The 26,625-nt window shown below is 40.8% G+C and overlaps 2 protein-coding genes across 5 annotated transcripts; one reads left to right on the top strand and one right to left on the bottom strand.

The window, feature by feature from the left end:
• Positions 1-1,311: 1,311 nt before the first annotated feature.
• Positions 1,312-16,757, bottom strand: cracr2aa (calcium release activated channel regulator 2Aa). The gene is made up of 18 exons (XM_062390552.1): positions 16,689-16,757; positions 13,256-13,649; positions 10,534-10,645; positions 10,228-10,417; positions 8,537-8,683; positions 8,266-8,356; positions 8,066-8,161; positions 6,690-6,877; positions 6,232-6,303; positions 5,645-5,690; positions 5,461-5,549; positions 4,994-5,342; positions 4,675-4,807; positions 4,040-4,121; positions 3,757-3,871; positions 3,320-3,421; positions 2,913-2,989; positions 1,312-2,438 (listed from the first exon to the last, which is right to left on the bottom strand). The coding sequence occupies exons 2-18, from the start codon at positions 13,451-13,453 to the stop codon at positions 2,351-2,353; spliced, it is 2,175 nt and encodes a 724-aa protein (XP_062246536.1). The 5' UTR covers positions 13,454-13,649; positions 16,689-16,757; the 3' UTR covers positions 1,312-2,350.
• Positions 16,758-20,808: 4,051 nt separating this feature from the next.
• Positions 20,809-26,373, top strand: LOC133954787 (B-cell receptor CD22-like). 4 transcript variants are annotated; one of them, XM_062389273.1, is made up of 11 exons: positions 20,809-20,923; positions 21,215-21,290; positions 21,788-22,141; positions 22,264-22,500; positions 23,433-23,789; positions 23,862-24,089; positions 24,218-24,484; positions 24,986-25,070; positions 25,196-25,253; positions 25,675-25,763; positions 25,896-26,373. In XM_062389273.1, exons 2-10 carry the CDS (start codon positions 21,236-21,238, stop codon positions 25,753-25,755), a joined length of 1,722 nt encoding a protein of 573 aa, XP_062245257.1. In that variant the 5' UTR covers positions 20,809-20,923; positions 21,215-21,235; the 3' UTR covers positions 25,756-25,763; positions 25,896-26,373. The 4 variants fall into 4 exon arrangements, with proteins under 4 accessions (XP_062245257.1, XP_062245256.1, XP_062245259.1 ...); XM_062389272.1 differs by having other exon boundaries at positions 24,206-24,484; XM_062389275.1 differs by having other exon boundaries at positions 20,869-20,923; positions 21,969-22,141; positions 24,206-24,484.
• Positions 26,374-26,625: the final 252 nt, after the last annotated feature.

Raw genomic sequence — 26,625 nt, 5'->3', positions numbered from 1 at the left:
ACAGACCTGCCCATCCCAACTGCCTCTGACCGGCCACGCTCCTTCACAGGAGAATTTAAGGAAATAAGAAATAAGAAATCAAATAAAAGAGAGGGAGATTTTTGTTTTGCATTTTCAACATTTTAGAGAATAAGATCCAAATGTTGAGAATGAAGTCAAACTAAATCAGAGGAAGATAAATTCTTTGCCATTTCCACAATAAAGTCCACTCCTCTGTTTCATCAAGTCCAGAAATAACTGACTTCACAACTTGACGGTGTTTGGTTAAGCCATCGATATCCTTAATACTGATTACCACACTGTGTTTATGTACTTAAATCTTTAAATTTCAGGTGAATTAATGATATTATGACTTTATTCTCAAAGTGCAAAAACCTTCCTCTTCTCCTCTTCTCTCTTGAGCCTAATTCTCTCCTGCACTCTTTACTGGTTTGAGATAAGACTTCCCTCAAACCACAGCAATTCACCCCTCGGTCTACACCTGGACATAATAGATATTAACTAGTCCAACCTGAAATGCATTCATGAATCCCTTTGTAGCAGGAAGCTGTTGAGAACAGATGTTTCTCAGCTTCTCCTGCCGTTAACGAGCTCCGACCTTCATAGAGCAGCGAGTGTAATAATGATGAAAACTGGAGACACTGTTCCTGTGCCGGGTTCCATGATGTGGAGTTTACAGACGGCACGAAGAGGAAGAAGAAGATCTTTCCACTTCACCTATGCTCTTACTGAACTAACGTCACCGCCAAGGTACACACTGAGGGGATTTTATTACATCATCACTTTAACATTTCCCTCAGATATAAACACAATGTTTTTTTATCCTTTCTTTTAAAAGTTTGACTCTTTCCCAGTCTGTAATTTGTGTGTTTCTCTGAAATCCAAAGTGTTCAGAAACAGCCTCTGTCACCAAAGTGCAGCGTGAACACAAAGAGGAGGAAATACAGTCGATCAGTTTTAAAGACGCGTGGAAATAATGCTTTTAAAAATCAGCTGTATAACAGGGGCGCCGCATAACAAGCAATACAGTGTTCACATGTTATTTATGCTTTCAAACAAGGCAAGTCTTCTTATCTATTCAAAATAATGGTAGAATTGAGAGAGCACCTTTGGAGGAAAAGCGTCTTTAACACCAATGTTGAGATTCTCACATAATTAAATAAATCTGACAGATTCTAATAAATTGGCATGTTGAGTCCAGGTGTATTTCCTCTATTGAATATGTTGTCATGTCAAATAAAAATACTGAATAAACAGCAATGTTCAAACCCAAGTCACTGTCTCAAGAATAAATGATTTGTATACAAGATTTTTTAGTGTACATAAAATATGGACACATTTGTTTATTTTTGTGCTATTTACATTTTTGTATAAACATGAAAGTGATGTACAAGATACTGGCAGTAGTGGAGCACTATTAGTGAATATTTTAAAGAGTCAAACCCGAACCCTGTGCAGCTGTGACACACTGACAACGTCACCAGATACAGAAAAAATAATTTGTGCAATCAAACTTCATTTGGTCCGTGAGAGGGAAAATATCTGCTTTGTTTCCCCAACTGTTTAAAAAGTTCAACACAACTGGACACAACTCTTTACAACTTACTGTACAAACATGAACACATATTTTATATAACAGCAAAGAAAGAAATACTACATTTGATCCTGGGACTTCTCATTTAAACTTGGCAAAAATCTGTCTTCGGTACATTACTTCTGTTCTGAGCTGTGTGATCATTTCGTAATTTGTCAGAAACTGAGACACATTATTCTGAAGTATCACAAACATTGATTAAGATAAGTCACATTTGTGTTTTCATGTCATGTTCTGCATGTGAACACAAAGTGACAAAGCAAAACACCAAAAAATGAACACATAACACTGGATGATACATTCTTACACACATTAAAATGCAAGAATTCTCAGATGGAGGGAATTTCATAAATATGTGAGAGTTTCAGTCTGAGTGACGAAACATTTCTGTTCAATTTTAAAAAGTGAAAAAGTGTTGATAGTGTGTGGAAAGAGTTTGTTCAGTTATTTTGATATCAAACCCTCACAGGGAACATTTAAACATTTCTAACATTGATATAATATTATTACTTTACTACATCGTCGTGGAAAATACATTTGAAGTTACTTTTAACTAAATTAGTTTAATTAGTTTGATAAATCAAATGTAGAAGAATATTGTACCAGTACAATAACATCTGTGACAGTAGATATTGTGGTGTTTTTGCTATGAGGCTGAGGAGCAGGTGAAAACCACTTAGAAATAAAGCTTGCTCACTGACTTGTGTAAGTAAAGGGTAGTGCTGCTCTGTGTGTGTTTATGTGTGTGTTTAACTGTTAGCAGCAGGATTTGCTCTTCGCTGATTGGCTGCCGTGCAGCTCCACCGTCTTCACCTTCTCTCTGTCTTCTTGTTCCTTCAGAATTCTGAGGAAAACAGGGAGATATACATTTTGTGGAGCAGCTAAAGCAGGAAACACAATAATATCCTGTGTCCATTAGACTTCATGCTGTGAAGGCGGATGTGTTTGTTGTGGCTACTGCTGCATCAGGTCTGCATAAAGCCTGCAGGGGTTGTTTTCTCCCACTTTAAAACAAATGCTAGTTGCAGCGCCCCCTGCTGACATGTTGTCATGTTGTAAATATAGCAGAGCAATCATATCCAGTCTAACTTAACTGGAATCAACATGATTATTCGAGGCAGAATCAGTGACAGTGGATAACTGAGAGTTTTAGCAATAATGTAGAATTAATGGCACTGATTCAGTTTTCTACAGCAAAGACATGAAGCTCATTGCCAAACATTGCCAGTGCCATGTCTCACACACAGAGGGGAGGACGGGGACATTGGATTTCTTTGTTTTTCTTGTTGCGTGACGTCGATCACAACCACATGCTCACCTGGCTAAATGAACCATGGACTCCATCACATTGTGTCCGGAGCAGGCGCTGCACTCATAGAAGGCCATTTGGCCGTCCTGCAAAAATGATGATGATGATGATGATGATAATGATGATGATGATGATGATGATGATGATGATTACTACAGAAGACTTTATAAATGTTAAATTCTTGCACCATGATGAGTGGAGGCCTTTCAAAAAACTAAATCCTCTAGTAATAGAACATCTGGGCTTACAAAGTACTTTCCAATTTCCATAGAAACTAATTAGCACAACAGAGACCAGAGGAATAAAGAACTATCAAGAGATTCAATACTCCAGATTCATGTGCACACAAAACTCACATTATCATAAGTTATAGAAACAGCACTACTGGATGTAATTGGTAGTAAACAGACACAGACCTTGGCCAGTCTTTCACCCAGGCCTTTCTGAACTTGTCTCTCAATCTCCTTGTCTGTCTTGTTTCCCAGAAGCAGGATGGGAATGTCGTCGCCAGCTCCTTCCTATAAAAGGGAAGAACACAGACCAAAGGAAGAATCCTCTTAAGAGAGTCCACTGTGGTTAAAGAGCCACTGAGGCCCCCCCCCCCCCACCACCTTTTCTCTGCTCCCATATGGAAAACCAATCAGAAGGGAACAGACACTGGTCTATATATGATTTTATAATTTCTACATTATTATACTTTGAACACAACATTTCTTAGAAAGCGGATTTCAGTCAACTGAATCTAGTCAGAAAAAGAACTGCACAGGGATAAAACAAAAAACTAAAACTTTTTCTTCTTGGTGTATGAAATGTTAAAGATGTTCGTCACACGGGTTGAATTTCATCAAGTTACCTTTACGCTCGTCAGCCAGTGTCTGACAGCAGTGAAGCTCAGCTCTGCTGTGATGTCGTACATCACAACAACGCCGTCAGCCTTTCGGAAGAACTGTTTGGTGATGCTTCGAAACCTGCAGGAGGAGGAAGAAGAAGAAGAAGGTAGTTGTTACATCAACAATCCCTGAAAACCTCCTCAGTCCTGCAGGAGATAACTTTGAGTTTCCTACTGAGATGCACTGAACCACATTGTGTAATATTAATGTTTTAGGTTTTCCCAGAAACTAGGAATTTGACCTCACCTCTCCTGTCCTGCTGTATCCCACACCTGCAGCGCCACCTTGCTGTTGTCCACTGCTATTGTCTTTACACTGTAGTCTATACCTGCGTATTCAGACGAGATAAACTATTATTATACATACATATAATATATAAATAAATACATATGCCACAGATGACTGTAGAAACATATACAACTATACAAAGATCAAATGTGAAAATGTTCATGACTGAATAAAACATGAATGGATGAGTGGAAGAAACTGAAAAAGTAAAAGTGGTAAAAGTTTTATTTATAATGAAAGCTGCATGATCAAAACTCTAGGCTCTTTATTTTTTAATACATTTTTCAAAAGTCCTTGAGAGAATCTCACCTCTTTTTATCAGCTTCTACCAAGGCTTGAAGTTAAGTCGTTAAATACTGTTTATACAATATATTCATATATACTATAAAAAGCATTGATGAGAAAAAAATATTATCTTATTCATCCTGTTGTCTCAGTGTTAAAACCATTGGGTATGTGGTATCAAAGTGCTTTGTCAGCAAACACATGCAGAGTCTGAGGTTGACCTCAGGAGCCACAGGCTGTGTTCACGCCTTCGCTCACAGGAACCAACAGATGACGTCCTCTGTCTGTTTGCACCGTGAGACACGTACCCACAGTGGCACAGGTGCCCGGGTTGAAGCAGTTGTCACAAAATCGCTGAAGGAGGGAGGTCTTTCCCACACTCGAGTTCCCCACCAGGACGACCTTGAAGAGGCGGTCAGGAGGCGAGAGGCCGCCTTCCTCCTGAGGAGACAGGTGCATGATGGGAACAGAGAGAGGAAGGAGGCTCCAGGAGCTTTCTAACACGTCTAACAACAGAGTAACGATAACCTCAAGTAATGATCACAGAATAAAAACAATTATATAAAACATTAGTCTACATTAAGTGACCCTTCCCTGCAGTTTATCAATCCCTGTCCACAGTCTTACATTTAAACTGGTCTCTTTGCCAACAGGCTGACCCCTTGGAGAAGTGGGAGTATCTCTTTCATCCATATTTCCAGTCTTCTGCTGCTGGGCAGGAGACGCACGCGGATGAATATCGCTCATCACCAAGTCAATATTCTCCTTGTTGTCGAAGACCTCCTCTCCTTCACTACACTCCTGAAGAGGAGGTGGTGCTTGACAGTCACTCAGGAGCAAGTGTGGGAGGTGGTCCTCCTCAATGGAGATGATCCTCCGGAGGTGACCCCTCGTCTCCGTTGGGCAGGACGGCTGAGAGGAGCCATTGGTTAGATTCGGCCTCACAGTGCTGGACGTCAGCTCCTCCTCATCCCTGCTGCTCATAGAAAGTTACATAGAACCCACGGGAGGAAGAGAAACAAAGCAGATCGAACATTAGAAACCGTCTTGCCTAGAGAGAAATTCAATTATTAAATCATCACTCGATGTTTTACCTATTGAAGATGTTTGTGTTCATTTGTTTGACAGCACCGATTAGAGGCCTCTGCTTATAACCCGGTGATGTGTTGTGATTCTTTGGATTCTGCAGAAATGGAACATGAAGTTTTGAATCATGCACTGGAACAAGATACAAGGTTCAGTCTGAGAATGAAAAATGATTTAATAAACAACACGTACCTGATAGCAAATGTCCCTTTCATCTCGTAAATGTTTGTTCATTTCCCTGGATTCGACAAAGAGAAAACCTTCAGTCTTACCGAACACGTTTTAGTGTTGTGCAACTGACCTTAGTCTTTAACAATTTGAATACCTCGCCTTGTCAGAGATGATGTTTACTGATGAATAATTCACAAGCTATAAGGACTGTGATACAAACAGCTCTGCACCAACATCTTAACGTGGCTAATCGTGATCATGACAAGTCAGTGGATCAGCCGCCTGAAGAACGAGCTGTAAGAAACTATAGAAATAGTTTTTAAGAAGAACATTTATGAGAAGGAGCTGAAAATGCCAGACGAGCCTTTTGTCTTAATAAAAATGTAAACTTAGTAACCGTCCTCTGACCATTACTATAAATAATTTACAAGTAATATATGTGACAAAAGCAAAGAGACATAAATAATGTTACTCAAATGAACTCACAGTTTTTTCACTAACCAAACTAAATTATGTAGTTTGCTTGAAATAATTCACAGCATAAAGTGTTGACACTCAAATCCAGCTGTTATTCTCCCTGCATAGCTCCTCTGTGTTTCCTCTCATACCTCATCAGGTCCAGTTGTTTGAGGAGACTCGATCTCTCTCTCTGAAGTCCCTCGGTCAGTCTGTAGATTTCCCTGTGTTCAACAACAAAGAATATTTGAACACAAAAGCTGTATAAATGAAAAGAAATTGTATTTTATAAAAAAATATGACCTGCACCAAATTATAAAAATATGACAGATCTAAAAAAATCTGTTAATAGGACACATAAACACAACCCTTTCTCATCTCCTCTCTTAAAGATCACAGCAGTGTAGGCATGAGATTTATAAACCAGAAAGGAATCAGAAGAATGAGGTAAACCAAAATAATTTGGTTACCATTATATCTATTTCCCTCATGTTACCTCTTAATTTGTTCCCAGCAACAACTTGTGATGTGTCCTGACCAGTAAAACTAAACTAACTGATGCAGAACATGTGACATGTGAGTTGTTAAGATTAGCTTCAGGACGACTCACATCTCCTTCTCCTCGTGGAGCCGTGTGGACTGCTCCTGCAGGAACCCCAGCTGCTCCTGGGCCAGGCTCAGCTCCTGGCTGGTTTGATCCAGCTCCCGCGCCAACTCGTCGTTTGTCTGCTTCAGCTTCACGTTCTCCACTTTGGTCACGTGTTGCTCGCTGTGGAGGTCTTTGCACTGGCGCTCCAGCTGGAGTCAGATCCAGGGTCAAGACAAGGGAACAAGAGAAGTGAGGAGATCTCAGCTTAGATTCCTAAATATTTCTAGATAAACAGAGTTATTGCCTTTCTGATCAAACTCAGGCCACAAGGATAATACCAAGTTTGTTAAGTACACAAGTAAACACAATATATAAAATGGGTTGAGTCGTATTTTAATGATTATTTGTCGCATATTATACAGTATATTTAAAGTCCCTGTGTGTGGGAAGATAAAAGTGTTACTCTGACTTCTACAAATGCATGACTGTTAAATGTGCAACGACTTTAGTCAGAGGATGAGAAAGCAAAATCCACATGATGTGAAGATACAATATCTGAGTGTTTCTCAACAAACTGCTGTTGTAACATAAATTCCACTGAAGGGACAATGATGTTCCCCGCAAACAGGAAACTCAGTTAACAGCCGACATGTTATTCAGTGGTGCTCAGGAAAAGTCCTCCTCGGTGTGACCAGAATTAATCCCGGTTCACTAATGAGCCTGGAAAGCCTGAGAGTCTGTGACTGGAGGTGTGAGCCAGAAACCATTAACGTCTCTCAGAACTTGTCAACACAAGCTGTGGTTACTCATTGAGGAACCATGGATTATACTGGATTTACACCAATGACATATGACTGAGTGTTAAATGTGAAAGCTGCTATTATAGAAGTCTTTCACAGCAGATGGACAGAAATATTCAATTATCATGTTTATTAAATTAGGAAAATATTTTCACTTATTAAAGGAAGTTGGTTGCTGCAGTAAAAACAACCTTCAGTATCAAAAAATACTTAAGATTTTCATGATATTTTTGTTTTGGACTTATTGAAGTACTTTAACATGTTAGGAATTGTATCAGTATATTTATTTATCTTATATTTATCTGTGTAGCCATTGGGGTACATACTACTCACGCTGGTTGCTCGTAATTTTTATCGTGAATATCTTTTTAGCATTGCTTCAATAGCTAGCATTGCATGAAAGCAGAACATCGTGGAGTCCTGAGTATTTAACTATGATGTCCATGTAAGTCCAGCTTTCGTCTTGTTTCTCATGTGTTCAGCTGCTCTGACAGTTGAACTTCCTCACGTGAGACCTTGAGATAAGTCTTTCTCCTCGTCTGTGAAGACAGCATTGCACTCTGGGGGGAGAATCACTTTTTGATGGATCTCACTCACCCCTCTCTGCTTCTGGAAGAGATGCTCCAGCTCTTTCTCTTTACCGGACAGCTGCAGCTCCAGGTCTTGACTCAGAGACAGAAACCGCTCGTAGTCCTTAAGACCATAGATAACAGGGTGAGAAGGAAGGAGATCGACAGTATATGACAGAGTTGAACACAAGGAGAAAGACTTGTTTGACGTTACTGATCGGTGTGTACCTGCAGCACGATCCTGTCTTTTTCATTTTTGATTTGCTGCTCCATTTCCTCGTAGAGGCGTCTTATCTCATCGTCATGTGTTGCTGCTTTTCTGTGTGGATGAAATACAGGTGCGTTACCTAACGGCCAGTTGATAGCCAAAATACAATCAGAGTTTCTTTCAATGAATAACACCTATTCTAGACAGAAAAATACATCCTTTTAGATGAACCTTGACCTTAAACCTCCACATCTTCAGATAATCAAATACTCAAAGATGTCCTGGTCCGACCTTTCGAGAGCGCTCTCCATCTCCCTCTTGTCCTGGTTGGCCTCTTTGATCTGGGACGTCACTCTGGATAAGAAGTCCTCAAAATTGGATAAGAGATGTGGTTCATCCCGACGCAGCTGAGCCCACAGACCACGCACCTCAGCAGGACTGCAAGGGACAGAAGGACGGAGCACATGTAATGAAGAGCAGCATGTTGATTTCTTAAAATAACATTTGAAGTCTTTTGCCACATGATTTCACGAGGAACTCATTATCCCTTTTGGAATTGGAATAGAAATCAAACTGTAAGGAGATGGGTGGAAATTCTAGCAGAGCAACAAACATTGAAGCAGCTCAGCGACCAGATTATTGTGGTTTTTCATGAGGACATTGTGTTTTTTGCCTTCAGAAATCCATTCATTATTATTACAGGAAAAAATGAAGTAAACTATTCCTGATAGGAACGCTGCCATGCTGCAAATGCAAGGCTCAACCAATCGTGAGTCAAATCACTAAATAAAACCAAACTTATCAGAAACTTGAACGAACATGTGTGCTAACAAGTACTTAAAATTACAGAAACTATGACAAAAATTTACTTGACTTGTACTTTTTAGTTTGTTCCATGTCCCATAAACTAACATGGAGGAGTTCACTTTGGCACTAAGGTTCACTTTGGGGGAGGAGTCATTTTCAGTGGTGGGATGTAACAAAGTACATTTACTTAGTTAGTTTTATTTTCATGTACTTTACTTAAGTAGATTTATCTTCAGGCGCTTTTCACTTTCACTACAATACATAAATCACTACTTTCTCCACCAACATCTTTAGAAAGCATTGCGTTACATGCACAATGTTTTTTATAGCTTTAAACTAATCACTAACGCAAAAGGAATTTGTTCAATGATCTAATCAATGAAGAGCTTTATTAATTCTGTATTCTCTATTATATGACAGTCAGTTCTATTCTTGTATTGAACAAAACATACAGTATTTAGTAGTTAACAAGTAGTTTAGACTGTTGCTCTGCACAAAAACTATGCGATGCCAGGAAACAAATGAATGATGTAATCATGTTGACACATGAAACAATGTGATGTGGATGTGAACTGTGATTAGTGAATGAAAGTCAAACAGACAATGTCCTGAAGTCTGGTCGCAGTCCCTTTCAGTTAACGCTGCACAATGTGATCTAATCCAAGATGTCATCTGGAGCTCAGACCAGGTGGGCGGAAGTCAATAGGATGTTTAAATCTGGCATCCACCTCCACTGCTGTTTACTTTTATTGAGTTGTTTGTTAAAGGTGAGTCTAGTCATGTGTTTCATAAGATCCTGCCAGTGCATCTGTCTCTCTGCCTAAACAGACCTCCACTCCACATACTGATGGCTTTTTAATGTATGAAATACCAATACAGAGATTTAGACATGCTTTTATAAGAGTGAATTTCTTCTGGAGGTAATTCTACTTCAGATTTAAAATGAATTCAGTTTCAAACGGTGTGAAAAAGGTTTATGGAGATCTGAGCACTTTGCTCTCAGTGGCAGCACAGGAGCTTTGTTTGAGAGTGGAAAACTTTCAACTCCTGTAGAGTTTGCACAGCTGATTACGGTCTCAGGCCGAGTCGCCTAAATATATAGTGTGGGCTCAAAGGAAATGTTGACAAAGTGTGCAAAGATATGACACACACACAGACACACACACAGTACTCACTCTTCAAAAACACTGTTGGCTCCGAGGCTCTCCATTAGCATGCAGAAGTGTTTCTCCTCCTCACCGTCGTCTCCTCCCGTCAGGCTCTCCTCCCACTGCGTCTGGTACAGGACCTCTGGTGAACTCTTACTGGGGTTATGGTCCCCCATGTCTTCCTCTACAGAAACCCTCTGGCCAAATAAAAACTGGCCTGTAAAAGAAAAGAATAAAAGAATAAAAGCTCAGGAGTACAATCAAAAACACCAGACTGGTCTGAGAGTGGACCCCAGAGGGATTGTTAGGAGAAGAAACAGACAATAAACGTACTGAAGCCCGAGGAGAACTCGTCGAGGGTAAGGAATCCGTTGCCGTCGGAATCGAGGGAATCGAACACGTTCTCCAGCTCCTCTGCGCTGAGAGGGAGCTCGCCGTTCAGCCTCTGTTCAGCAAGACACAAAAAACACAGCTGCTGTTGGCAATGACAGAGCCTCAAGACCATTAACTGTACTGTAGCTATAACAACTGCTACTTGACCCTGGAGAGGACAGTCATTTGTGCAGCAGGGATCATGTGGTGCGGTGATGGTCTCCTATAGTTTCAAGCCCTCGCAGTCTAAATGAGAGTTAATTAGCTCTAATAACACAGGATCTGGGATTTATTTCAACAGCCTTAAAACGCTAGGTGTAACACAAACCCAGTTGGGGTAGTTTACAGAAATATGTGTTGGCATTAACTTACATGATAAAATAGTTTATTATAATGTACATGTTTTGTGTTGGTGACCTAAATGCTAAAGCAGCAGCTAGGTTCCATAAAAAAGATCCAACTCCCAGTAAATAACCCAGAAAATGTGTTTGAGTACAGATGAAGTAACCCAACGTTCTTCAGTGTGAACTAAGATTTTTCTAATTCTTATTTTGAGCAGACACTTTAAAGTATTGGCACATTCCGGGGATCATCCCAGTGTACATACAGTGTCTATAATTACCAGCAGTTCCACAGTAAGTTGGAAGTTGGTTTAGCGGCGGTGTTTGAAGAGGATGGACAGAGATAACACTAGAGACAGGAGTGACAGCTGTTTCTTTAGTAAGCAGATAATCCGATGTGTGACCCTCCCAAAGAAAGAAAAAACCTTCTGACTCCGACAGTCACTGCTGGATGATTTACGAGAAAAGCCAACAGTGCCACACCTCTGTAACCAGCTCGGTGTTTTACACTGTGTTGACACTGGTGCGAATGTTGACCAATGCCTTCCGTGCAACCCGGGGAAAGAATAGCATCAGTGCAAGACATTCGGTTGTGTCTTGTAAAAATGTGTTATCAGGGCTGACCATATCCCTCATGTCAGCAAACAGCTGTAAAGCTCGTCCGTTAGTGGTCACAGTGTGAAACGAACTTTACGCTGTGAAAATCCCACGGAAATATTGTCACTGAAAACACTGTGTTGAAAAGAGTAAGCAGTGTGTAGCTCATCTGTGGAAGATGTTAAATAAATAGCCATCGAGTGCTTGTTTGCTTTGGAAATGTATACAGAGGAGGAGACATGATTGAACAAGGCGAAGCATCAAATCACTGAAGGTGGTGAATGAGGCCAGACTACTAAAGAAAGGCCTGATGGTTTTAAAAGACCCGTCCAACCCAGCTAACTACCTTATTAATGTTAGTGTTATGAGAACCAGACTCCTCTCAAAGCCGTCCACCTCGTGAACCCTCTAGGTCCAGCCCTGCATGTCCATGCTGTAGGTTTTAAATAAATGGAAAGCAGATGGCTTTTTTATGCACTTTATCTTTCAGGTACCTGCTGATTGTTGCCTGACGGACTCTAACGTCTTATCCATACAGTTTATTAGCGCTGCACAAAAACGCCTGGAGGCATTACCACGAAACCTGGAGCAGGTCGGTGGACTTCTACCATCAGCACTAAAGAAGTGGTTATAAGTTTGTTGGTTTGAGTCCCACCAGACCCGACTATCAAACATCAGTAAGCGTGAAATTCAAGTTCAGAAAGGGACATAGAAGAACCTTCTTATGTTCTGGGGGTGGATCAAGGATTTGTTGCTTTATTTAACATTGTTTTTTTTTTTACGTTTCCAAGGAGAATGATAACTCTATCAGTGTTTACTATCGATTGACTTGATTGAATTTAAGGCTTTTGGCCTTAGTGGAGCTAGGCTCTCTTCAGAGTCCTATGATAGGATGAGTACTCTATCCCCTAACCCCTACAAATTTCAATCAACGTTGTTAATACGGTGATCTAATATTAACCTTTTAAATACAGTGTGTAGCTCTTTAGTACAATTTGGCTGAACGGGCCGCTGTCCTGCTCCCCATCTAATTTCAAAATCCATTATCATAAACACCGGATCAAAGCCTCTCCTCTATGTATTTACGCTCCTGCAGTGAGAGCCCACAAGTGCTTCATCAAAGGATTATCAACGTCAGGGATGAATATCAGCAGCACAAGTGAATCTGCACAATAACGTGAGTGGAGGAGAGGCATGACAACGCTTCGCTCCCTGTGTCTCAGTGTCTTTTATGCCGCTGTGAATAAAGGTTCAAATTTCCTATTCATGTCTTGTTCAGAATCATTAATGAGTGTGTCTGCTCTTTATGCCCCTTCTGGACAAATTTGATCATATCTCTGTAAATTAGAAAAAATGTGGATAGAATCCTCTGCTACTTCAGATGATAAAATCCACACTGATATTTTATTAACTAGAATAAAACTCTATTCCGACAAGTGCTCATAAATTCAATCAGGCTGCGTAAAATTTCACAAACTCAAATGTCAGTTCCCTTAATAAGCCTGATTTGTTTTTCACAAAAAATCCATGAATTATTCCCAACCAACAAAAAAAGGGGTGAAACATAACTTGACTAAGGAAATTAGGTGTCTTCAAAAGTTATTAAAGTTATTTATTGTGTATCTTCTAGTGTGTTGTTATGACTCTCCAGTGGAGTATAACTTTATATGTACTTTATACAAACATAAAAAACAAGTTCTCCTTTTTAAGAGGACTTCCCTCACTCCTCGTGTCAGCAGCCTCACCTGCATGTCGCGCCGGGTGATGAAGCCCTTGTTCTCGACGTCACACATCTGGAAGAACTCGTGGGTCTTCTCATGAAAGCTTTTTTGTCCCGCGTCTCTATTCTCCCCGCCGCCTCCTTGCCTTTGCCGGCTTGCTGTCCTGGCTGCAGCGGTGGTCCTGGTGCTGGCGGTGGTACTGGGAACAGTAAAAGCCGCCATGGTGCTCGCCTTGATGCAAAAGCGTTTGTCGTGTCACTTCACATGAGCCAGGTGCAGACAGGGGTGCAGGGAAAATAAAAAAAACGCAGAGAGATCCCGGAGAAGTGGCGCTTCAGGCTGCTGAACATCAGAGGCTTTAAACAATGTCCCAGATCATCATCTCTTAGCAACCACCTCTTTAATTAGTCGATGAAACCTAGGAGATAGACAGGAGCAGAATCTTCAGTATAAATAAGTGCAGCCTCTTGTCTGTATGTATTCAACATAGAAATATCATATTTCTACTACAGCTCAATGTCAAGGTTTATGTTTACTGTCTGATTTCTACTTACTAGAGCTGCACATGGAGCTTGAACCGAATTTTGTTCTGCTGTGCTCTCTGGTCTGGATGACTATTAAAGGTTCAGTGTGTAAAATTTTGTGACACCTAGTGGTGAAGTTGGATGTGGCAGCTGAATAGCCCCGCACCTCAACCTCCCCTTCCAAACATGTGGCAGACTTCAGTCGTTCTAAAAACTCAAAAGATGTTTAGTTTGTCCAGTCTGGGCTACTGTAAAAAACATGGCAGCCTCCGTACAGAGGACCCGCTTCCAATGTAAATATAAAGGAACTATTCTAGGGTAAAGAAAACAAGAATTGGACAATTAAGATGTAACAAACTAGTGAAAACATCAATAGGAATTCTTAAATATTAAATTTCTGCAAATAGATCCCTTTCACCTTAGTTCTAACACACTGGACCTTTAAGTTCACCTTGACTTCTAAATGAATGTAGTGCATCAAAACATGTTATTGTAAAAAAGGATCCATAAAAATAAAATCAAAAATAAAGCAACAGAACATTAAGAATTCAAAAACACCTTAACCTTAACAGAAATTAAGAAAATGTGATCATTAACTTCCGAAAGTAATGTTTTAAATATTGATATAAGAATATTAAACGTTAATCTTCTTTATGCTGAGCACCTGAAACAGCCGCTGCTCTTCTCCTTCACTGCACGTGACCGCCCCTTGCTGAGACTGATGTCGTCTGACAAGTCAAAAGTTTACTTAATTTGGAAAGAAAGTTGTGGTAAGGCGAGGGTCCTGTCTGATCGGAAATATTGACTGATGTCACTCACTTGGTGGGTTTCATGGGGGCTGCAGTGGTTTTGTGCAGTGGTTTGGAAGACTTGCCTTCCAGAAGCTGAGCTCAGTCGATTCATGACAAGAGTATCTGACAGTGTTCATGTTTACCCACGCACATGTAGATATGTGAGACAGGACAGGGGGGGACAAGTGACAATTGTGTATGCAGGTAAAAGGGCAGAGACCTCATACGCACAGATTCAGACTATCAGCTCGTCCAACCCGTCTCAAAGTGGAATCTATATTTCCTTCTTGCTCTTAGAGCTCAGTGAAGTAATTCAGTTTGACTTTCTCCCATCCTATAAAGCTCTATCTCTTTAATAAGATAAAACTAATTTACAATGTGAATTCCTGTGTGTTCCTGTGTTGCTTTTAATGTTTTGTGTTTTATGTTTTTCCTTGTATTTTATACACAAACTCTTTTATTAAGAAATTAAATAATTCTATTTACGAATTGGGATGTCAACATCACATATTTCCTTTAACAAAGTCATGCGACCTTCATGTGATATTGACTCTTTATTAGGATGTACTAATTGGACATTTGAGCCTGAACATTGTGCAACATCTTTCAAGGATGACGAACCTCACGAGGAAAAGTCTGCAGCCCACAGAGTGCAACGGACAAAACTTAAGTAAAGGCGAGGAGGAAATAAAAGAAGGAACTATTATTATATGGACACAGAGTTGTGTTTTTAACCTCAGACACACACAAGTCACGTATTGTCTCGTTTATGGATCCTTTGTTAAAACTTGGTGTTGAGACGTCTCAGCGACTTTGTATTAGATCAAAAAGATAACAGACAAGAATAACACTTGGTTAAAAGAACACTAGCTTCTATACAGATCTGTGCATCTACGGATAAAACACTGTCTGTGCTTATAGATTCATTCTCACACACTTGGTCTAACTTTACTAAACTGTGACTCTAAGACAAAGATATTTTCCATTACTCTATGGTCTGTGGTTAAATGCTGGCTCTTTCTGTCTCACCTTTTTGTGTTCAACAGTGTTTAACCACAGACAACATCTGTAGCCACAGTTGTTACTGAGTTCAAAGTTAAATTCTATTTAAAGCCATTTAGATTAATGGAGGACAGACTGTAATAAACGTATTGTTCTTAATGGTCACTTCATTCTAACAGCAAAACACAAATGACACAACAGAATCAATCTGAATACACAGCATTAGACGTGATGACACATCAGCTTTAAAAGAGATCGCTCTTGATTATAAGTCACTTTAAAAACAGAGCAACAACAACAACAACAACAATTTCAATTTGTATAGACATAATGTGCTTCATATTAAATATCTGTAAGAGACACTCGTTTGCTGTCTGTGCCGTCTGCACTCAAATACCAGTACGGCAGAGCACCGAGGAACGTCAAGCTGTGAAAACTCACTCATATCATATCACACTCGTCATTTACAAACAACATTTTGAAAGTATGACCAGATTAAAATAGGTTTCCAAGATGACAAATGACCGGTTTGTGTCAATGCTGTTTCTCTTCCTCGTGTCCTCTCATTGTCTAACTGATATACAGAAATATAACACAATCCATACAAAAGCCTGATGTGACACACACACACACACACACACACACACACACACACACACATCTGACACGAAGCTGAAGGCACCCGGGCTATCAAATTCAAAATCTGCCCCGTTTCCTGCAGAGTGATCACAAATGACAACAACCCTCAGTGATCTGCAGCGACAGGAGGAGGAAGAACTTCACACACAAAGTTACACCTGACACGTAAATAACACAATGTTACATGTAAACAACACGTCCAGGAGGAAACCATTATGTAAACAGTGGTCAGATAAGGCTCCGGTTCGCCACAGCACGTGCAACAAGGTAGAAACTTCCACTTCCTCGACAATAGACGCACTTTCTTTTACTGTGAAACTTCCTGTGACAGATGGATTTCTTGACGTTAGCAGCAGAGGCACTTCCCCAAAAGTCCCAACAACAACAGCAGTAACACAAAGTAACACAAAGTAACAAAGAATAACACACAGTAACACACAGTCAGGTGGAAGAGGCTGGAGGAATGATGGCTGCAGGTGGAGAGTAAAGTGAGTGACGTACCAGAGAGTGAACAGAGAGGATTCGTGGAGTTTCTTCTTCTTCTTCTTCGTCTCCTGCTGCTGATTCTTCTTCTTCTTCTTCTTCTTCTTCTTCACGTGAACTTTACATGCGTTAAGAGTCGGTGCGGGAGGGGCGGGGCTTCCAGCGAGTCATCGTACGTAACCACAGCAACAGCCACACGGAAGTGCCCAAAGTTAGGGTTCTAATATTTATCATTCATTTTTCTTTTATACTTTCTTTCCATGTTTATCTCTTTCATTTCTTCTCTCTTTCTTTATTTCTTGCTCTCTGTCTCTTTCATTCTTTTTTATTTCATTCTTTCTTTCTTTCTTTCTTTCATTTTTTTATTTATTGCCCTCTTTCTTTCAAGGTTTAATTGTCTGGTGATTTTGTTGAAAGATTAAATCAGTTAATAAAGGAATGGAATTAAAATAAATTCAGTTAGTTGAAGTCATGTGACATCCCCCCCCAAAATTAAAAAAATCCAACTATAGCAACTAATTATAAAATGTATATTATGACGACGTAAAATTAGGAGTGACATGGCAAAAATCTGTTTTCTAAAGTGTCAATATTGACATTAACGTTAACGTTGAGTTGAGTTGAAGTACCGGGTATGCTCAGATGAGGGCAGTATAGCTCCTCGTATTGGATGAATAACATTTCAGCACAAGTTGTTCCGTCATAAAACAGTAATCTCATATTTAATCAGCTGCTGCTATAGAAGATATTATTACACCTCTTGACCTCTCAGCGTCCTGTAGCAGATTTTCCCTCTCATGTCCCATCTGGACACATATCGTGTAATAAACGGCCCAGATGAGCGTGGACTCTGTTTTACAACAAGTGGGTGTGATCTACAGGGGGAACAGACTCGTACTGCACCATAAACATGTGTCTGCTCCACCGTGCAGCAGCGCAGCAGGTGTGAAACCACTCTCCCAGGCCCCACCACTGTCATGCATCGTCAATGCACGGGCCGAAACCACTTGTATGTTCCACATGTGTGGTGGAGACGATGAGGGCCCCTGAGCTCCAACCGTCTCATCTTCAGGTTGTGTGTGAACAGATGCGTGCAAGTGGACGCTCCAGCTGAGATCTCAGAGCCAGATGGAGGACGGTGAGGGATGATCATTTGAATAGTGTTTGTTTTCTGCCTGAGTAAAGGTAAGAAATCGGTTGAAATGCTGAAAAACTGCTGTTTAAAAATGGATTTATCAGCTTTTAAGAGCTTTATCGAGATCTCTATCCTCAGGTTTGTCTTATGAGAGCTGCAGCTGTTCCAACACCATCGATTAAAAAAACTGCAGCCAGCCTGTGAAGATGAGCAAAGATTCCCCTTCTGAAGAACCTCCGGGAGCCATTTCCACCCGAGGAGAGACGAACCGGAGCAGACTGGGAATAAAGAGTCTGCTCTGCCAGTGTGGCCACATCGCACTGGTTTAAGGCCTCGGAAGGACTGACCTCACACTGGAAGACTCTGGTTCCACTCTGCGTCTCGGACTGTGTTGGGGAGTCATCTGTGCCACTGGTCTTCCAGGGCCTCAGGGATCACGCTATGGGTTCAGGGATGTGCCAGTGGCTGCTGATGTGGCTAAATGCATGTGAAAGGTTCTTCCATTCAGAGACACAGTTTTTTCACTGTATCATTTTGAATCTGTGTGCTCACGGTTTCCAGTTTCCCCATCTATGGACGTGCTCTTTTCTCCTATAGTCTCATAACGATGAAGGGGTTTTGTGCTCAGGAAAACTGAAGAACTCATTCGCATGCAGAACTTGCTCCGCAGCAGAGAGAGTGTAGAACTTTATGAGTGATTCTTGATCTTTTGTCAGAGTCTGGGTAAACAATCCACAACTCAAATGTAGGGCAGACCTACTTTAAAGAACTTTCATCACCTACAAAGCCTCCAGATTTAGAGCCGTCCTGACACCTGTGATTCAGTGTGAACGCTCTTACTTTCACATCCAGGTCCTTCATCTATTTCACAGCCTCTTTGCTCAAGATTCAGTGGATATTTATATGTCGCTATCTTTAACCTGGTTGTTTTCAAGTTCAGTACAAAAAAAAACCTTTGGCTTATTTATATATTTGTAGAAGAAGTCATTTTAATCTAATTTTAATAACTCAAAGTTCATGAATTAAGTGTTTTTTTTATTTATAACTGGGATTTTATCATCTCCCTTTCAACTGCATTGAATAGATGCCTGCTCTGGGGAGTCATTTTTCTCACCACAGCCTCTAGGTGGCACTCTAGAGTAGGGTAATGTGTCGAAATAATCCAGTTCAGCATGTGTGGACTCATTTTTCAGCCAACACACTCACACTAATGAGGTGTGGACACGGAGATAGAGTGCGTCATGCTTAATTTATTGCTGCCGAGTCATAGAAATTATTTTATGAATGGATGATCTAAGCAAAGCGAGAGAAGGATGAGACTCCAGTGTGGAACTCATGTACAGCATCTTGTGTGAAAAGCAATTTTCCAGCTCCGGTGAATTGGATGAGCAGGCAAATTATGAAGTGGAGATGTTGATTTGTCTTGAATCTGGTGCTGTCGGAGAGGCAGTTATAATATCGCTTGTGTGTATTTCTTTCACAAACAGCTCTGTCCTCCATTGTCCCCCTGCTACCCAATAACACAGGTGAAAGATTTACTGTCCAAGAATGATGGTGATGATGTGGCGGGAGCTCATGTGGCACCCTGGCCCAGGTTAGCACATGCAGCTGCCATTGCTTCTTATCACACAAAGTCTTATTGTGCCAGACAAGCTATTACACGCTCCATTTCCAAGGTGGCTGCTGATATACTGAGCGCCTGACTCGGCCCGATGTGTGACATAATGAAAAGCCTCCAATGCTGCCATAGTTGACTCACCAGTCCAATCCATTTGCCCTCTGCGGGTTCCTTTATAATGAACATATTAACTCGAATTGATTAGTAAAGCTCTTGAGTCGACCAGTGCTGTAGATTTGCATGAGGGATCTCATTCCCCCACACAGCCAGATTTATGCCATTAGACAGGATTGCATGTAAGTACCACTTGCTGTAGGCCTCCCCCCCGAGGGAATATTAAAACATGTGTTTCCAGTTGTTTCATGGGTTTCTTCATATGTTCACACTGACCACACTGACTTTTCCATTATCTCACTGCACGCCATCCGAGCAGTTTGCCCTCAGATTAAACCACCTGAAGGAACTGTGCTGGTAAACCAAACCGGTGAATGAATGGTGATGTGACCTTGAAGCAGTTTGGCCCGTGCCGGCTTGTTTTATGTTTATCGAAAGGTAAATAAGACAAATGTCTGCATCGCTTAAAGAGTGGAAGATAAAACAAACACTGCAAATAAAGATAAACAACACGTCTCTGCTTTCTCTCGTTGTGCAAAAAATAATAAATAACAACTAACTGAAATGACAGGAACATGTTTTTATATGTACTGCAAAATAATAGAGTTGTTATGTTGTTTGTAGCTAAAGCTGGTTCCCAAACTTAAATTGAATGCATGGCTAGATAAAGAGAAAAGATGGAGACTGCCAAGCAGCTTCTCTTCACTCCACTCGCACCTGACATACTCCGACCTGCTGTCTCATATTTATTCATTGACTACAGTGGATTCTGTCTTCGACTGGTTCCGACCCCAGCGCCGCCGGCAGAGTGACTCAAGATGTTGGCCGTGGCTCCTCAGAGTAGAAACGTAGGAAGGGATGCTGCAGATTTCTTTCTTCACAGTTTCTCTTCAAATCAGCGCTGATGTGTTCGGTAGTAGAAGCTGCTCATGTTTCCTGTAAAAAGCCTGGTGCACCACAGGGAGCGCTGGTCGGGCTTTTACCGTGAAAACGGATCAAACGGCCGGAGCTTGACTGCACCACTGCAGATCCAGCAGGTGTTGGTGGAGCGTGACATCGTCTTACTTTGATTTTAATTCTGGTTAATGATATAAACCCTCTAAGATAATTCCACTCATTTCATCATCGTGGATGTGGCGTTTAAAGTGACACCTGCCCATCCAGGAACACAAAAAAGTAGTTAGTTCTTCTCACACTGGTGCATCACAGGAAGCAGGTACACAGCTTCACACTCCACACCGGAAAAAAAGCATCTTTCTCAATCGTGCAGTGTCGGATGCTTGAGAGAAGTAAACCGCTGCGTCAACTGGCTGGATCGAGGGGGGGCAGGCCTGTTCAACGCTGCTTACAGTTTCAGTTGAGGATGATTTAGATTTGGTGGAAACAGTAAGTAATGTCTCACTTTCTGTTAAATAAATAATTTAACAGTTTGTACAAACAACATGTTATTTCTTTCTTTGGTTTAATCTATCACCATCCGGCTCAGCATGCAAGTAAGTGGAAAGAGGAAGGAAGGGGGGGGGGGGGGGGGGTTGTTAACAGTTTTAAGGTATCTTTTTCTTCCAGAATCTGTCTTTATTCTCCGAATCTTCCGTGTTGTAGGAAGACGTGTCTGTGATGTGACTGCGTTTCATCTTGTGCACATTATTTATCTGTGGATGTTTTTATTGTTTGAAGTCACAGACGAGAGCAGCAGCTATGAGTGTAACTGCAGCAACAAGTGGATTTGTTGTCCTTCTTCTCACTGTGACAGGTACTGTACATCTACATTCATGATGTCACTCTATTTACACTTACACTTCTGATTCACCTAAAGTGAGTTTGAGAAAGAAAGAAAAAATATAAATGAAACATTCATTCATTTTAATATCATACATACATTTAAAGTGATGCAGAAAGAAAATATATGAAGGAATTATCATCAGTATAATTCTGTATCTTTGTTTAGAAGTTTCTATCGTCTAGAGCTCAAATTATTACAGTCTGAAACATGTAATTATTATTATTATTATTATTATTATTATTATTATTATTATTATTATTATTATTATTATTATCATCATTATTCTCATCATAACTGAGTTCCTCTCCTCCAGATGCAGGAATAGTCATGAGTGTGTGGAGTCATTAGTTGAAATGCTATGGAATGCTGCTCAGGGAAATGTGTTTCCTTTCTACAGAAAGTAAAAAGTAAACTCTGGTGAACTCTGTTCTCTGGTGTCGTTATGAAGCTGATTCTCTGTGTTTCAGTGGTACAGTGTGAGAATGGCTGGGATTTGAGTTACACTTCTACTGAGATCTGTGCCCTCAGAGGATCAACTGTGGACATTACCTGTACCTACACATACCCATCCACATTAAATAACCTTGATACAGTTCAGGAAACCTTCTGGTTCATTCAAGAGAGTAATGGGATTTACGTTGATCTAAGGACTGATCCGGAGTATGCAGGTCGAGTGGAGAATCTCTGTGAAAACAACAAGTGCACTCTAAGAATCAATAACCTGACAGAGAGCGACTCAGCTGTGTACAAGTTCAGGTTAACAACAAACCAACCTACTGGGAGTTTAACTGGTTCAGCTGGAGTCACTCTGTCGGTCACAGGTAACATTCATTCATTTATTTCCTACATCTTGTTTGGTTCACTTGAGTGTGTCTGTGCAGTTTTATATGCATGTGTGTGTTGTCAGTTTGGACTAAAATTAATTCCTTATTCTCACACACAGATTTGCATGTGCAGGTGAACAGATCAGTGCAGGATAGCAATTATTACCATCCTCGTTACATGAAAGCAGAGCTCAGGTGTCAGAGCAGTTGTCGTCTTCCTGATCATTTGAACTACGTCTGGTACAAGAATCAACAGAAGGTGATTGGAAGAGCCTCTTATTTTGATATTGTTCGACGTCCATACAGAGTTTCCTGTGCTGTTGAAGGACACGAGGATTTCTGCTCTCGATCAATCTGTGAGTTTAATCTACAATATTTTTTCAATAGCACAGCACCATATGCTGTAGTAGTTGAGATAATGCATTGCACCATAACTTCATGTGTCTTTAAATACGTTTTTCTGCATGGGCACATTGAACTCATGGGATACTACTCTCAGTACTGACAAACTAGTGTAGTCCTAGTACTGGTATTCTGCTTCTGTAAATTCAAGATGGCCGATATTACTGTTTCCCAGAAGTGAAGCCAAATCATCTTGATCGCCCCCCTGGTGGCTGGTTGCAGTATAGAACATACATCCTGTCTCCTCCTTTAGTGGGAAGGACACGGACCAATCTAAAAAGTCAAATACATTTTTCTCAAGATGGTTTGTGTCATTTTAGGTCGTTCTTATCACACTCTATTGTTCATGTTTCTCATAAGTTTGGTTTTAATTAGTTAATTGATGATATGAACATTTTATTGAGGCTGACTCAGGATTGGTCGAGCTCATGTATGGGCGGGACCATGATACTGTGGCTCCATCTACGGATCACTAATGTGCAGACTGTGGTTCCAAATGTGTAAGATGGCAGCGTTGGTATCCAGGATATTTTGGCTTCATTTCTGGAGAGTGGGAGGAAGTGGAGACGTGTCGTCCATCTTTGGTCGACTTTGCATAAAAGACACAGATAATTTCCCCCATATTGGCCAGTTTGCTCCATTATAAGAGCAACTCATACAAGGTCCCTCATGTTCCCCACCTCCAACTGTGTGTTTCTCCCTCACACTGAAGTCTAAAGGGCACTTCCCTGTGTTTTATGTGAACTGAAAGTTTCCTCATCTTGGCATCGTCATCATCTTAAAATGAAAACCTGCCGACTGGTGATTCAACAGAGAAAATACATGGGGTTAGTTTTATAAATGTATAAGTTTATCTTCTGATTCTCTGATGTGCTCTGTGTTACAGTGGTAGGGAGTCCACATGACTGGAGTGTGAGTTGCACTTCTACTAAGATCTGTGCATTCAGAGGATCAACAGTGGACATTAACTGTACCTACACATACCCATCCAGGTTCCAATACTATGAAACTACAGTTCGGGAAACTTCCTGGTTCATTCAAGAGAGTAATGGGATTTACGTTAATCTAAGCACTGTTCCGGAGTATTCAGGTCGTGTGGAGAATCTCTGTGGAAACAACAAGTGCACTCTGAGAATCTCTAACCTGACAGAGAGCGACTCAACTGTATACGAGTTCAGGTTCAGAGGATTCCAACCTGGAATGGGTTATTCTAGGGATTCTAAAGTCACTCTGTCTGTCACAGGTAACATTTTCATTAGAATCAGTTTGAAATGTTAGTGTGTATGTTGAAATAAAATAACATGTTTGTTCACAGACCCTCAGCTCCAGGTACATGTGAGGAGATCAACAGCCAATCCTTCTCCTACCTGGATAGAGCTGACCTGTCACAGCAGGTGTCAGCTCCCTGATCATCTTTCCTACGTTTGGTACAATAACAAAAAACCTGTTGGACGAAAAAGATACTTTCACCTCCAACACCTTGATGCTGAAGACAGCTATCACTGTGCTATAGAAGGACATAGTTTCCCTTCTGCTACATTGGGTGAGTTTACTCCTCCTCATTGAGCTACAATAATGTGGAAATAATTTAAATGTTAACTTTTAACAGATAATACAGAGAATTTTTTAATTGTATTCTCATCCTGTGTGTTAATATAGACTATCCTTCAGATGCTCCAAAGGTTCCCACTGTGTCAGTGAGTCCCTCTGGTGAGCTCATGGAGGGAAGCTCAGTGAATCTGACCTGCAGCAGTGAGGCTAACCCAGCAGCTAAATACACCTGGTACAAGAGAAGTGGAGATACACGAGTTCAACCTCTCAGTGAAGAGTCACAATTTGTCCTCAGCTCCATCCGGTCATCAGACTCTGGAGAGTATTACTGCACAGCTGAGAATGAGCTGGGAAGGAATTCAGCAAACATCTTTATTACTGTGACATGTGAGTGAAACACAGTTTATCAAGTGAAGATATATTAAATCTGTCCCATTCTCTGTTCTCTACATTTTAAATGTGAAGATTTGGGTCATTTGACTTCTGCCACATAAATATTCACAGTCAGATCATCAGGAGTACAAAGAGGAATCCACCCAGCGTCTGTTTAAACATCCATAAAGCTTTCACAATCACTTATATCACAGCTGAACTTGGTGGAAATTATCAGTGAGAGGCCCAGAACACACAAGGACGTAGTTACACCACCCTACATCTAACTGTTGGAGCAGGTGATTTTAGCACTCTGACTTTGACAGCCTACAACCCCCCTCCTTTTCATTGCACCAGTACCTTAAACCATCAATACTCAGGATTTCCAGATGTGTCACAGCTGTATATCAAGCCCATCATATTGCACATGAACAATACTGACTGACCAACAGCATCACCTGGCAAACTGAGTCATCAGTCTAAACACACTGCTAATGTCTCCTGTCTGTTGTCTAGGGAAGTCAGTGATAGTCCTGAATATCATCAGGGTGACTCTGGTGGTCCTGCTGGTTCCAGTGCTTGTCTGGACTCTGTGGTCGAGGTAAAACAATACAAATCCATTAGTTCTGGTCTTTTACTTTCTTCTTCAAATGTCTTCAAACACTAGTTTCATTGTTATGAAGTTCATTTTGTCAAATGTTGTGTTTGTTGTTATTTTCGATCCAGGATGAAGAAAACTCTGAGCTTGAAATCAGAAGCGAATGAAGCTGTGGAGATGATGGAGGTGAGAGACAGTGAGGCCAAAAGAATGATTCCATATCACTGTTTTCATCTCACTATGTTAGAGAAAGAGATAAAACATATCTGGGATCAGCTACTTTGTTTGAATCTGCCCCAAAATGTAAAAGGTTCTTTCCATTGACCGTATATTAAAATGGACGTAGGCTCTGGGTCTAGAAAGTGAAGTGAACGATCCATTTAGAGACAAATAGACCATAAACCACCGCAGGCATTGGGGCATGGGTACCGTGTGATTGACAGCTAGTACTGGGTGCAGGTCGCAGCTTAGTTGGGTGAGCAGTGTCCTTGGGCCCTGAGTCAGGGCGCAACTACGTTCAAACTATTTTGAATGAACTGTGATTATTTGCAGGTTTCATGAATAAAGTCCAGTGAGGCTTAATATTGTGTCATCTCTCCTCCATCAGTTAGACAACTGTCCTGAGTATGAGAACGACGCTGCTGCAGCACGGACAGAAGACACAGAGGAGCAGGAAGACCTGGTGTGAAGCATCAGGTCAGAGAAACTGTCACAAACAGAACCAAGATGGATGACTTCAGAGTACAAAAGATCACACTTTTGAATAAAGAGGAAAACACTGTACATTTCTTTTTCTACTCATGGTTTCCTGTTTTCTTTTCTCCTCAGGTGCACCGTGATTGGTTGATGAAAGTATGTGAGAGGGAACAGGAAGTATCTATTTCTCCGTCCCCGGCTGCAGCAGCAGCGGTTTGTACAGCATGACCTTTAGAGCAAGAGATTTGTTGTGTTGTGTCTTTTCTCTTTCTTTTCTGATGGGTCCAGTCGTCCAGTTTCCAGAGCTTTATTTCTGTTAGCTTTATTTCTGATGTTGTTTTAGGTTGAAGGAAGATTCTCAGATCTTACAACCCTTTCGGTGTGTTGGGTTTTCCTTCTTTTGTCCATTTTGCCGTCCTGTTGTTAAAGTTGTTTATTGTAGATTTTTCTTTTTTCTGTTACCCCCTGAACAATGTTGGACGTCTTGGTGACTCATCTTGTGTCTTATACATGATATTAATGTGGTTATTACATGGATAATGAATTATTATGTATCGTGATTTTATGATTCTTTCTTAAATAAAATCTGACCCATCTGGTGGCAATAATCCTGGTTGAAGGCATGTTTCCTGTTTTGCCGGATAAAGAATTAAGGATTTGTGGAGACGTCCGCGTCTTAAATTGAGTGTTCAAGGGAAATTGTGGAAAGTCCAAATGGTGGGCTTTATGGTTGCAAAAGTGAGGACGGGAAAGTGGATCTATGTTTCTCTGTTTAATAGAGTGTGTGTGTGTGTGTGTGTGTGTGTTTCTTCAGACATATACGTTCAGCTCAGATGCATCTGAAAACCATTAGAATCACAGT

Source organism: Platichthys flesus, chromosome 6 (genome assembly GCF_949316205.1).
Source record: "Platichthys flesus chromosome 6, fPlaFle2.1, whole genome shotgun sequence".
NCBI lineage: Eukaryota > Metazoa > Chordata > Actinopteri > Pleuronectiformes > Pleuronectidae > Platichthys > Platichthys flesus.
Note: the sequence above shows the minus strand (reverse complement) of the source record. Positions and strands in the feature narration are given on the sequence as shown.

Bases quoted from the DNA above. Each gene is read 5' to 3' on its own strand.
- LOC133954787 (XM_062389272.1), top strand. From the start codon at position 21,236: ATGAGTGTAACTGCAGCAACAAGTGGATTTGTTGTCCTTCTTCTCACT. The intron at 24,485-24,985 runs GTGAGTGAAACA...TCTGTTGTCTAG, and splicing joins CATCTTTATTACTGTGACAT to GGAAGTCAGTGATAGTCCTG. The intron at 25,071-25,195 runs GTAAAACAATAC...TTTTCGATCCAG, and splicing joins GTCTGGACTCTGTGGTCGAG to GATGAAGAAAACTCTGAGCT.
- cracr2aa (XM_062390552.1), bottom strand. From the start codon at position 13,453: ATGGCGGCTTTTACTGTTCCCAGTACCACCGCCAGCACCAGGACCACC. The intron at 5,691-6,231 runs GTATGAGAGGAA...TGTCGAATCCAG, and splicing joins AAACAACTGGACCTGATGAG to GGAAATGAACAAACATTTAC. The intron at 2,439-2,912 runs GTGAGCATGTGG...TGTTTTCCTCAG, and splicing joins TCCATGGTTCATTTAGCCAG to AATTCTGAAGGAACAAGAAG.